This window comes from Bemisia tabaci, chromosome 10, assembly GCF_918797505.1.
Source record: "Bemisia tabaci chromosome 10, PGI_BMITA_v3".
NCBI lineage: Eukaryota > Metazoa > Arthropoda > Insecta > Hemiptera > Aleyrodidae > Bemisia > Bemisia tabaci.
The window spans coordinates 25,716,972-25,730,045 of record NC_092802.1 but is presented as its reverse complement, the minus strand read 5'-3'; the positions used below and the strand labels follow the sequence as shown (position 1 = coordinate 25,730,045).

At 36.2% G+C, this 13,074-nt stretch overlaps 1 protein-coding gene across 1 annotated transcript; it reads left to right on the top strand.

Moving 5' to 3' along the window:
- Nucleotides 1–4,002: 4,002 nt before the first annotated feature.
- LOC109044260 (KICSTOR complex protein kaptin) lies at nucleotides 4,003–13,070 on the top strand. Its single transcript, XM_019061890.2, has 9 exons — nucleotides 4,003–4,483; nucleotides 5,152–5,234; nucleotides 5,951–6,121; nucleotides 6,993–7,159; nucleotides 7,532–7,692; nucleotides 8,265–8,379; nucleotides 9,218–9,353; nucleotides 11,477–11,632; nucleotides 12,788–13,070. Exons 1-9 carry the CDS (start codon nucleotides 4,279–4,281, stop codon nucleotides 12,866–12,868), a joined length of 1,275 nt encoding a protein of 424 aa, XP_018917435.1. The 5' UTR covers nucleotides 4,003–4,278; the 3' UTR covers nucleotides 12,869–13,070.
- The last annotated feature ends 4 nt before the right edge of the window (nucleotides 13,071–13,074 follow it).

Here is a 13,074-nt window from a genome sequence, read left to right as displayed (position 1 = left end):
TTCGTCATTATTTGTGCTGCAGTCTTACCATATCAATTATGTGTGGGTCATCACCCACCCTTCCCTGAAAATTTGGATGAAAATTATTGTTCATTTGATCGTATAACTAATAGTCCAGGCAATAAAGGATTTTACCTTGCAAAATTTAGGTGAAATCAGGTTATGATTGATTCCTATGTAATTTTTTACGCTGAATCCGAATTTTTGGTTTCCCAACAAATTTTCCTTGTGCTAACTCCGGAAAATCGGAAAAACCGCGAAAAATCACGTTTTTCCGCGGTTTTCCCGAGATATCTCTTTTCCAGTGCGATATATCGAGAAAATAGTTATTTCCAAAAATAAAGCTGATAAAATTTCCTATAAAAATGATCCGAACGTTTTTTTCATACGTCCATTAGGGAGAGTGCTGGAGCCGTGGAAAGCTCTAAAAACTCGTAAAATCGCGATTTTCCACGGTTTTTCGCCACTTGTGTGAAATAAATTTGTTCTTTCGCAAAATTTCAAGATAGTCTTACCTTAAAAATTAATGCTGCTTACTTTGAAGACAAAAATGATGACAATTTTTTCTTTTTAGGTCTAGTGGGAGCGGTTTTAAAGCCGCGAAAGGCCGTGAAAAGCTCGAAAATCGCGATTTTCCGGCATATTTTCGTAACAAATCCGTTCTTGTACAAAAAACTCATTTAAAGTGACTTCAAAATTCAATCTTATAAAATTGTCAACATACATACGTAGAATTTGCTCCCTTGGCGCACCCTGGTGCTCTGCGACATCCAAACGCCAGGTGTGCTTATCTACGTAAAGGTAAGTAGACAACGAACGACGTAATAAAATAGTGCAATTTTCAACATACTTAAATGATGTTGAAAGTTCCTTATATATCTAAAGAAACAACGGATATGGATTTGTCGAAAGTGTAAATAATGCAAAAAGTTGACATTTAAAGAATGTATTGATACAATTTTTCAATTATGCGAAAACAACTATAATAGTATCGTAATAATTTTATAATAACTATGATAGTAAATATGTTCAATGTCAAGCAGTATAATTCAGATGCATGATCAGGTACTCTGCTGAGTGAATGTCCTGAGGATCTGAAAGCATAATGAAAAGCACGGGTATAATGGCATACCCTAACATATTTTCTATCGGTGAAAGAGCTACTAAGTTATAAAGTTGGGTCATGGTTTAAAATGGCAAGAGGAACGTAATTGTTGAATTGTTATAGGTGTTATCGGTGTTTTTTTCTTTCTTTTCTGCTATCTGAGAATGTTAATTTGTGCCTACTATAATGTAAATTTTCTCTTCTTAATCAACTCATCGAAAAACTATTGTAAAATTGATGGGAAAATTCTCACCTGCGTTGTCATCACTGCCATCTTTGCAGTATTTTACGACTTCTGCATGAAATCGTCTAAATCGGAGAATAGGAACTTCTGGTTTGATGGATTTATCTGAATTTGAATTGCTCGTTTGAGCTTTTGCAACATCGTATACTAGAATAAGAGAGACGTATGCCTAGGAAAATCTTTTGGTATTAATCTGAGAGGAGAACAATGATAAATGCAACCTGCATTCAATACGGTTCGCAGATTCAATGGCAATTTTTCGCTTCCTTGGCATTTCAGGATCTTATTTTTGTTGTCAATGAGTATTTATCCATTGATTGTTGGTTCATAATGACGCTACAATTATTTGGAAATAATGTGACACTTGCGCAATTAATAGAGTAGTGTCATGATTGCTGAAATCAAGGATATTAATGTGATCTGCCGTAAGGCTAAAATTCTACATCTATAGTACAAGCCTCCCAAAATTATGAGTAGTTCACGGGCGCGTGCCGTGATTACTCTCATTCTCGTTTTCTCAATTACCTAGAGTCGCCTCATTTACATCACTGATAAAACCGAAGTGGAAGAAACCGTGATTTGAATTTCCGCGGTATATGAAGTCAATGAGTACAATTTTTTCAGCATCACTGGCCATTTCTATCAATTCAAATAAAAATAAAAAATTGAGTGAAATTAATACCTGCAAACGTCTCCGAACTTCTTTCATCTCTTCGGTCGTCCGCTGTTCTTTCTGTGAACGATTCAGGAGCATATTCCATAAATCATCAGGATCATCTACGATAAGTTCCACGGATAAGTCCTCATTGGGTGCATTCTCACAAGTACCATTGAAATTTCGACACATAATTGTGCAATTTAATCCACCGAAAACATCATCACATTGAATTTTAAATTTTGAGGTATATTTTTAGCCCCATATTTTTACACAAGATGATTAATTTGCGGCTTAAAAGTGGAAAATCACAATTTTTCGCATTTATTGAGCTACCCATAATTCTCTATGCGGCACTTTTTGACCCATGCTAAAAGCTTTTCACGTCATATTATGTGTTGACAATTTTATAAGATTAAATCTTGAAGTCTCCATTAGCTGAGTTTTTGGCACAAGAACGGATGTGTAACGAAAATATGCCGGAAATCTAGGAAAATCATTCCAGAAATTGTAGTAGTACATTCTTTAAATGTCAACTTTTTGCATTATTTACACTTTCGACAAATCCATATCCGTTGTTTCTTTAGATATATAAGGAACTTTCAACATCATTTAAGTATGTTGAAAATTGCACTATTTTATTACGTCGTTCGTTGTCTACTTACCTTTACGTAGATAAGCACACCTGGCGTTTGGATGTCGCAGAGCACCAGGGTGCGCCAAGGGAGCAAATTCTACGTATGTATGTTGACAATTTTATAAGATTGAATTTTGAAGTCACTTTAAATGAGTTTTTTGTACAAGAACGGATTTGTTACGAAAATATGCCGGAAAATCGCGATTTTCGAGCTTTTCACGGCCTTCGCGGCTTTAAAACCGCTCCCACTAGACCTAAAAAGAAAAAATTGTCATCATTTTTGTCTTCAAAGTAAGCAGCATTAATTTTTAAGGTAAGACTATCTTGAAATTTTGCGAAAGAACAAATTTATTTCACACAAGTGGCGAAAAACCGTGGAAAATCGCGATTTTACGAGTTTTTAGAGCTTTCCACGGCTCCAGCACTCTCCCTAATGGACGTATGAAAAAAACGTTCGGATCATTTTTATAGGAAATTTTATCAGCTTTATTTTTGGAAATAACTATTTTCTCGATATATCGCACTGGAAAAGAGATATCTCGGGAAAACCGCGGAAAAACGTGATTTTTCGCGGTTTTTCCGATTTTCCGGAGTTAGCACAAGGAAAATTTGTTGGGAAACCAAAAATTCGGATTCAGCGTAAAAAATTACATAGGAATCAATCATAACCTGATTTCACCTAAATTTTGCAAGGTAAACCCCCATTCTGTCCTCTATTGCCTGGGCTATAAGTTATTAATTCTTCCTAATAAGTAATTAAGTCCCCAAACCCGTCCGATGTCAAAATATGAAATGAGTCAGTTTTTAGCTTCAAGCTTAATGCCCTCAAAAAATCCTCCAATAATGAAGAAATAATCATATCTCTTGAAGAAATGAACACATCTCAATCAAAATTTGTGGGTTAGCAGAGTTTCAGGTGGAAATTTTTGTACTCATTAAATACATCAAAAATTCTATTTACACAAAAAGTGCTAACTGAATCACGGTTATCAAATTTTTACTAAGAACCTCCTATTTACTGAAAACAAGCACATCTTAAAAAGTGTTGCGTTGATCAACTCTTCTTTTTTTTTTTTTTTCTTGATCCGTAGAGAAAGGTGTAAAAGCTCAAGTAAAAAAAAAGTGAATGAGTATATGGTAGCTTGTAGAATTATATTTCTGAATGTCATTAACATACAGTGTTTAGGCTCGTTTCACGTCAAATAAACTGGGTTCAGTTCTGCTATGGGCTCAAGCCCAAACCACAATCGTACCGTAAAGGAAAGAATTTAAATTTCCCGGCAGCTTTGCATTTGGCTGTGGCATTGACCAATGGCTGCGCGCGTACCATTGTAAACAACGACGTAAACAAATATTTGGAGGTTATGTTACGTTATCAGTGTGGTACTGTGGTGAACACGGTACTCCGCCAAAATGCTCCTTGAACAATTTACTGGGAAAAGGTATTATTGATTTCTATCATTCTACAATTTGAGGAAAAAATTGTTATATTCTATCTTTTACTAGTCAGTTAATTGACTGCCACTAGCCTTAATCGCATCTTCCTAGTCGTGTCAGATTCCTGCTGTTGATGTCTACAACATACATACCATCCTTCGCAATTCTTGTCTGGAAACCTTTTGCCATTTATCATCTAAATGGACGGCATCATAGATGCTCATTATTTCGTGCTTCCTAGTCAAAGCAACATCTACTCGCTGGCTCGATTAACATCTGTATCTGGTTTGGAGAGGCTACTTGTTACCTCGCTCAAGAAAAAAGTTTTTTGCTTCGAATACTCAGTTGACAAGGATGATGCACTGCTGCCTGTAATCAAGGAAATTTCTTTCACCTACATCCCGAGTAAGTTTTCGTTTTTAATCAGCTATCTACGGGGGCAACGTAGAGCGTCCAGATAATAGATCCATTCACAAACACCATGTAACATATTGGCAGCCAAAAATCGATTTTCTATACAATTACAAAAATCATGCCATTGCCATCAGCTTTTAAAATTTTGACAAAAACTTGTAATGTTCAATTTTATTGGTTGGTTAACTTAAATCGTTCATTGGTTTGAAAATTTATTCCTATTTTAAGCCGACACTAAAAAAATAGTTACAATCTTCTTGACCATGTGACACGGCAGGATTTTTACACTGGCTGTTGAGGCCGCGGCCCAGGGCGCAAATATTGGAGGGCGGCAAAGAAAATTCAAAGAGAAAATAAAAAATGTTTGATACTTGAACTGAAAAAATGAAGTATAGCATCTCTTTTCAAAGCTAATCATTCTGCTATTTAAAGCCAGAAGGATTGTAGCCTGCAGGACATAGTTGGTATAACTGCCTCTGTTTTATCATGAATTACTGAAGGTGGCTCTGAAGTCTGAAAATGTCTCATAAGTGCTGTACAGTCTGAAAATATGGCTCTTTGACATCTAATCTTAGGTTTAAGAATGTCACAAGTAGTGCCAAAGTTAGTCCTGAATTTTGAATTCTTAAGCAAATTAATCTTTTGTCATCCTTTTTTAGGTGGTGCAGAAATAATTTCCATTGATGCTGTTAACAAGTCAAAAGATCATGATGATTTTGTCGTTGGAATCACCATTATTAAGGTATTATTCATTCTTACTTTTAATTTTCTCCTGTTTCCTTCAATGATTGAACCTTGTATCCTATCTAGGGTGTCTACAGGTCAGGAAATCTGGAGATTTCATTAGGTCAGGGATAAGTAAGGAAATTTTACAAAAATGACTAGAACTCCGCCTGTGCCGTTTCTTCAGCGGTACTGCCGGTCCCAAGCCTGGGCTAAAGAGGAGGGTTCAGAGGTAAGGCTAGCAACCTGCCTCCAGTAAAAGGACCCATTTTGCTCATAGGAGAAATAAAAAGCCTCGATATCAGAATTTGAGGCTAGACAAACAGGATCGCGGCCCTAGTCAGAAGTTAGAAGAAGAAGACTAGAGATATTGAAAAGCTTGACATTTGAAAAAGCATCTGCTGCCCACAAAACCAAATTGAGTCCCAGTCTGTTTTTTTTTTCTTTCTTTCTTTTTTTTTTGAGAGCAAAAAATCAAATGTTTTGTATCCGCTACAAAATACAACTGTTAAAATCTTGGTTGGGAATTAATTTAAAGGATATTCATCGCACAAATCAGGTTCCAAGTAGAATTTTGAAGAGGGTATTTACCTTAGAATGCTTGAATTTGTACCTTGTCTAGTGCTCCACTCCCAAGAATGATGCCGAATACTTAATCCATCTTAACACACCTAATACTTTGCGAACACTTTCTCTTGTCTCATTTTCTATTTTTTTCTCTCCTCTAATTTTTAGACTGGAAATAATGATATGGAGTCGGAAAAGTACCTGAATATCTACTCTGAACCGGAGCCAGATGAGAATAATGAATTTAATATTGACAATCTTGCTAACAATTGTTTAATGATAGAGCTGGATTTTGTGCCTTACTTCCTCTACCATACTTTTCTACTCTCTCAAAACCAAGTAAGTACCAAGACACCTTTTGTCTATGTTATAAAATATAATGGCACAGGTTCTTTGAGGAAGGACGTGTATAACTCGTAAGTTCGGAGAAAAATTCGAGTTCGAAAGAACTTGATTTCTTTGACAATTTCTCATATTTCTGTTTGAAAAAAATGAACCAATGTCCTAAGTACCATTTACAATACTGCCGTGCTAAGGAAAAACGCCGTATGAGCCTTCAGGCGTTGCCAAATTTCCCCTGGCAAATCATTGTTTTTCAGGAAAATTTTCGAATATTTGTCTTCCAATTTCTTAGATAATTTTATTCGTAATTTGATCTAAAACGTCTGAAAATCTCAAGGAAAAATATTCTCAATTTTCTTAAAAAATAAACATTTTATCGAAGAAAATTTGGCAACTCTTGAATGTTCATACGGCGTTCTCCTTTAGTAAGGCATAATAAGACCGTGGCATGGTCACTCTTGCGGGAGCAGGGGAGTTCCAAGACAGTATCAAAAATCATAGTTTGGACCCTTACTCATGGTTTCTATCATTAGGAAGCACATGCCCTGCACTGGAAGAGTTGGCTCAGAACTTATGCTCTTTTCCCATGATAGTAGGTGTTCAAACGTTGACAAAAGACGCTTAAAGAGCAATTTTAGTAGAATCGCCAGGTTGTAAGATGCATACGCATGCATCAAAAGGCATCAACACTACTCATGAACTTATCCCGCTAAATAGTTTTGAAATTGTGATTTTAAATCATGGAACCTCGCAAAACCTGCTTTTGTTGAAGCCTTTTACTCTTACCGCGATGAAATTAAATTTTCATTTTATCTTGTGTGCATTCATCAGAAAGTAACAATATTAATTTTGGCATTACCTGTCTCAGGTTGTTTGGTTTTTAAGTGGGAGCGATAGTAAAATCCATGCATACACAGAAGATGTAAGTACTCACACATATCATGAAACAGATATTGCAGAGCACTTTCCTGAATTAGTTTCACCGTCTAGCATTGTTTTATGGATAGATATTTGGCATATCCACCAAAATACAAGGTAAGTGGTTTTCTTTATTCTGGAGTAATGTACCTTTGGTTAAAATCTATAATCGAAATGAAGGTGTATATCTGCTCTTCAATTTACAAAATTTTGTCTAAGGACTAGGCACAGAGTTTTTTTGAGCCCTTTTAAGACCTTCTTTTGTCGTAGAAAAAGAGAGCATTTATTACATTGTGTATTGAAATGCTTTTGTATCTATGCTTTCCCGCAGTAGCGTAAGAGCATGTAGAAAAGTGGAAGAACTTCAGTGAACACTTGGATAAACTCCTCTATTATCAAAAATATTAGTACCATAATCCTTTTTCCTGGTGACAGTAAAAAATCTTGCTCCACAGTCAGGTAACCTTTTGAATTTTTATGCCCTTTCAGGCGTTTATCTGTGATAGGGTGTGAAGACTGGTCAGTCAAGATAAGTCTAGTGGAAATCGAAAGCAATACTTTGCTGTCAGTCTGGAATTATGACTGTGATGGGCCTATCTCTCGAGTGCAGCTGTTCTATTTGAGCAATTATTTTCCACCAGATGCAGAAGGTAAAATTCTTTCACCAGTTCCGAAATTTTGTAGGTTTACTCACATCCAAGGTCCAGGTTCGGAAAATAAAAAAAAAAGTAAATTATATTTACGATAGGTCCAGAGGCTAGAAACCATTCTATATTGTTGCTTCAGAGACATAAATATAGCTAAAAATTTGTACGGTTTCCAGCAGTCTGAAAAACCTGGAAAGTCAGATAAAGCCAGAGAATTCACAATGAAAATCAGGAATATTGCAAGTGGTGCTTAGTAATTTCAGCTAGTGCCATTTGAGAGAGCATTAACAATTTCAGAGTGTGGTTTTTCTTCATTTGAATAACTAGAAGTGGAGATTTTGTCCTTATAAGTTGAGGTTTTGATCAAAGGTCAGGAAAGTCGGGTATTTTGGTTTTGGAGTCAGGGAATCAGAAAATGAAGAAATCGTGAGAACCCTGAACATTGTTAAAGGTAAAAACTCAAGCCAGATTGTTTTATTTTTATAATATGAACCCTCTGCTTCTTCATAAACTGAAGCGCTGTCGACAGTGTGTGCGTTCAATTCGGGTGTTTTATTTGCTTTTTGTTTTTACAGATTCTTCAGAAAACTGCGAGACTGAAGACGAGGGTGAAAAAAAAAGTAAAGAGGAAGGAGAAGAAAATATAAACTTGCTAGTCACATCAACTATCAACCAATCAGTCGTATTCATGTGAGTGATTTTTATTTGATATGATTGTCATGTGGAAACATTTCTAACTACCTAATATGTGGTGCCATATAATTTTGATGAGAGTAACTTTGATTTCTCCTGAAAAACTATCAAAGCATCATCAATTATTAGTTTGGTCTATTTATCAGCGTTATAAAAGCTACTGAAAATTTCACATTCTTTGGAGAAACATGAAAATACTCTTAAATTTCAGGAAACCTTTGAAAATTCTTTGCTGAAGTCTTAAGAAAAATGTACACATTAAAAGACCACACACAAAAAACCAAAAAATTTGGCGCTGGCTTAGTTTTGATTTATGTTCCTCGCAATGTCCCAAGCACAGAGAGCTTTGAAATCGAAATTTCCAAGTGCCAATCTGGAGCAAAGCAGGGATGGATAGTGAATTTTTCTGACATCTTACACGTGTTTTCCAGAGAGGAGAATAAGCTGATCAATTCGACCAATCACAAACGTACAGTTGAGCTAAGTACAAAGGTGATTCCTGAAGTGGAGACTAGTCAATCAGCAAACACCTTTGCCCCTGCCTGGCTACGCTATCAGAGCCCGACAAAAACATAATTTCAAACGTGTCTCATCTTTGGCAATTTCAAAACAGGGTTTCTGTTCCATTATGGTTAAAAAAATCTGAAAAAATTTCTAGGAGCTTAGTTTACTCTATACTTTAAAAAATGAATGGAAAAAAAGGGTGACACATTTAATATTACCCCTAAATCTCCCGCACAGAGGAGATCTACCCTGTTTAAATTATTCTGTCGCTTGTTCAGCATCCCTGCGCTCTTTTTTTCCAATCAAAGAACAATGAGGTTTCTGCTTTCAGGAACGTCACTACCTCAGGAACAAGTGAACGCCATTTTCTACCGTACAAAGACTCCTATGATGCTATTTTGAGCTCAGTTTGTGCAGATATTGATTTAGATGGGGAGCAAGAGATTATTCTGGGCGCTTATTCTCAGGTAACGTAAATATTTTGCTGTATGTTTTGTTTGTAGTTAAAAAATTTAGAGATCAATTTTACATTGGGAAATGTAGAGCTACATTTTTCGGGTCAACCATTCTAAAGTTGTGGACTCCTAAAGGTGCCAGTATCCATCAATTTGCCAGAACTTTAAAGCTAAAGAAAAGTTAAACGAGGCATCTAAATTGTTTTAAATTACATCTTTCAACTCATCGTCAGCTCCGTGAACAGTAAGAGTGAGCTAAATTTCATCCATTTCTGATAGGCTCAGGTCAAAAAGTGCTAACTTTTGGTCTGATTCAGCATGGAATGACCCAGCTTTCATCATACAGGGTGTACCAAAAGTCCGTCCCACCCCTGCTAACTTTTGAACGAATTGAGCTAGGGTAATGAAACTTTGGGAATGTTCCTATCTCAAAGGGGACCATCTTTTGGGGGAGTCAAAATTTTGGTCCCCCCTCAGGGGGGGGCGCGGGGGCCCCCAACTTTTTTTTTCAAATAGCAACCCCTATCTTGTGATACCTCATTCAAAAGAGCATAAAAAACTAAGAATTTTGGCGCAAACCGCAGATCAATATCTTAATTTTTGACCGAGTTATGATAGGTCAAAGGTCAAATTTGACCTATTTTCAAAAAATCATAACTCCGGTTCAAATTATCGTAAAGAAAAAAATAAAACGGGGAAATTTAGCAAATTGTGTCCGCTTTTAAGTAAAAATTGCAGAAATCACTTCGTTTCAATTTTAAGGGGGGGCTCGGACCCCCAAATACGTCAATTCAAAGGTCATTCAATTTTTTCGCGAAATAAGCCAATTTTCCCTAGATTTGCCTCCACATCATCTCAGTAAGGTCAAAATCAGTTCAACATTACGTTGGCAAGTCCCCAAATTTCGGGAAAAATTAAAAAAAAAACGAAATTTAAGGTAATTAAATTTGACCGTTTAAATTTCGTTTTTTTAACTTTTCTCGAAATTTGGGGACTTGCCAACGTAATGTTGAACTGATTTTGACCTTACTGAGATGATGTGGAGGCAAATCTAGGGAAAATTGGCTTATTTCGCGAAAAAATTGAATGACCTTTGAATTGACGTATTTGGGGGTCCGAGCCCCCCCTTAAAATTGAAACGAAGTGATTTCTGCAATTTTTACTTAAAAGCGGACACAATTTGCTAAATTTCCCCGTTTTATTTTTTTCTTTACGATAATTTGAACCGGAGTTATGATTTTTTGAAAATAGGTCAAATTTGACCTTTGACCTATCATAACTCGGTCAAAAATTAAGATATTGATCTGCGGTTTGCGCCAAAATTCTTAGTTTTTTATGCTCTTTTGAATGAGGTATCACAAGATAGGGGTTGCTATTTGAAAAAAAAAAGTTGGGGGCCCCCCGCGCCCCCCCTGAGGGTGGACCAAAATTTTGACTCCCCCAAAAGATGGTCCCCTTTGAGATAGGAACATTCCCAAAGTTTCATTACCCTAGCTCAATTCGTTCAAAAGTTAGCAGGGGTGGGACGGACTTTTGGTACACCCTGTATAGGGATCATTATATGTCGTTAGAAGTTACTCCCCTCACTTTCTCTCCATTACGAAGATTTTCTCGTAATTAATGGAACAGTTTGTCTCTTGGATGAAATGAAGCAGATCCTAGATCCAGGTCCTGCAGCATCATAGATTAAATTGTGTACATTTTGCAATTATGGACAACTATTTCTGGCTAATTTGTAAAGGCTTTTATCTGCATAGGGCAAGTAATGGCATTTGCTGATTTTTTCGGCAGCCGCGCCTGCTCTAGGGCTCGAGGGCACGAAAGTCAATAACCTAAAGTCAACCCAACTGGTAAAATCAATGGGGTAATATTTAAAGCCCCTCATCAAGTGCAATCTGCTTTGTCAAAAGTTTCCGAATTCAGTGCTCTGGCTCCCCTCTCAGTTCCCTCAATGTAATTAAATTCAGTATACATATCAATTGTGAAACTGCAGGAATGCGTTTCTCAGTTTACAGCGTTGCAGACTTCCTGTCATACTTTAGTTTCTGCATGGAAATCTATTGTACATCTTATTTTAAATTGATAACTTAGGTAATTTTTCTCCTCTATGTGCTTGTTTACGGTACTTTCTGTAGGAACTCATCGCATACAAGTATATCAACTCCAGGTGGGAGCTCATAGGAACCAGAGGTGTGTCCAGTTCTGTTCTTTGCATGGCTCATCTAGACCTGTCGCAAGATGGCGTTCGAGAATTGGTTGTAGTCACCATGAGAGGAATTCATATATTTCAGGTAGGATTCTTCAAGGTTCTAAATTACTTTTCTGAGAATGCTGTTTTGATGGATGCAGTGATCAGATAACAGGTTACGTTTTAGGGATGAGACATTGCCTGATCTAGCGATCTGTGGAGCGCCACTAATATGAGGCACAGCAAGCGATGTTAAGACATTTCAAAAAGCGATTATGGTTTTTTTAAAAAAAAATTGAAGAACTGGACGAAAATTATGAGAAAAATATCAAAGTCTGAGGGGATTGGAATGTTGGGAAGTGCAGTTATGAAAATAAAAGTTGCACTTTCGCATTCTTGAGCTTTTTTCACCCTGTTTGTTTTTGCTGTTTAAGAGGAACAGGACCGCATTGAATTGAAATGCATCAAGTCGTATTTTGGAAAAAAAAAGAGAGTTTAGAGCAGGTTAAAATTCATCTTGTCGTGCATTGTCACTGGTCAAAATTTCAGAGGCCAGAAAAAATATTTTCAATTTATAACCAGTCATTAGACTTCGTCTTAAAAATTGAGTCTAATGGAGAAATAAAACTTTGAACGAGGGGCTTCGAGGACAAGGTGCACTTTTTGCCATTTCAAAAAGTACAAGTTTAAAGGTTCAAAAATACATGGAGCCTTTTGGCAAAAAGGAACTTCGAACTCACTATTTAATGCTTAAAAATTGGATTTTAGAAGTGAATTTTAACAGAATATATTTTAAGACCAGTTTTAGTTGAAATCATTAATAACTCAATATTTTCAAAAACTGCACTTATGTGCCTTGTCCTCCAAGCCCCTTAAACCTCTTTTTCTAGTCCCGAACTTGATGGGACTTTGTACATTTCTGTTAGACCTCGTCCATTTGTACATGCACATTTCAATGTGTATCTTTCTACTGTGATTGGTATTTCTCTGAATGGCAGTGTCACGATTTTGCTCTGAAAGACTAGGAATTAATACTTATAATCCCTACCATCATTGGCTAGAAGTTTTCATAATGCGAAAAAAAAATTTCTATTAATTTCCTAGAATGTTGCCAGGGCCATATAACTATAAAGAAACAGTCAGGGAATTTCTTATAAGATATGGATTTTCTTCCTTGCTCATTTTTACATTATGTTTTAAATTTTTCTTTTTAAACGGATTGTTTTGAGTACATACTATTTCTCTTTCTCTTTTTCAGCATGACCCTAACATAGTGCTTGAGAAATTGAAAGCCTCGATTGATTTCTCAAAAATTTTCTCTGCAGAAACACTAATGTGATCTCCTGTCTGCCGGTGTGTTCATTGTCGAAGAGCAAGTGTTATTGTTGATCTCTCAATTGTAAGAAAGACTGTTTTAATGATTCAAATTTTTATGTATGTTGTTTTCTATTTTTTTACCGAAGTTGACTCAATGATTGTGTGTATATATTGGCAGAGGTTTGTTCACTTTCCACCCATTAAAATGCTTTTATTTTGAAAAACGTG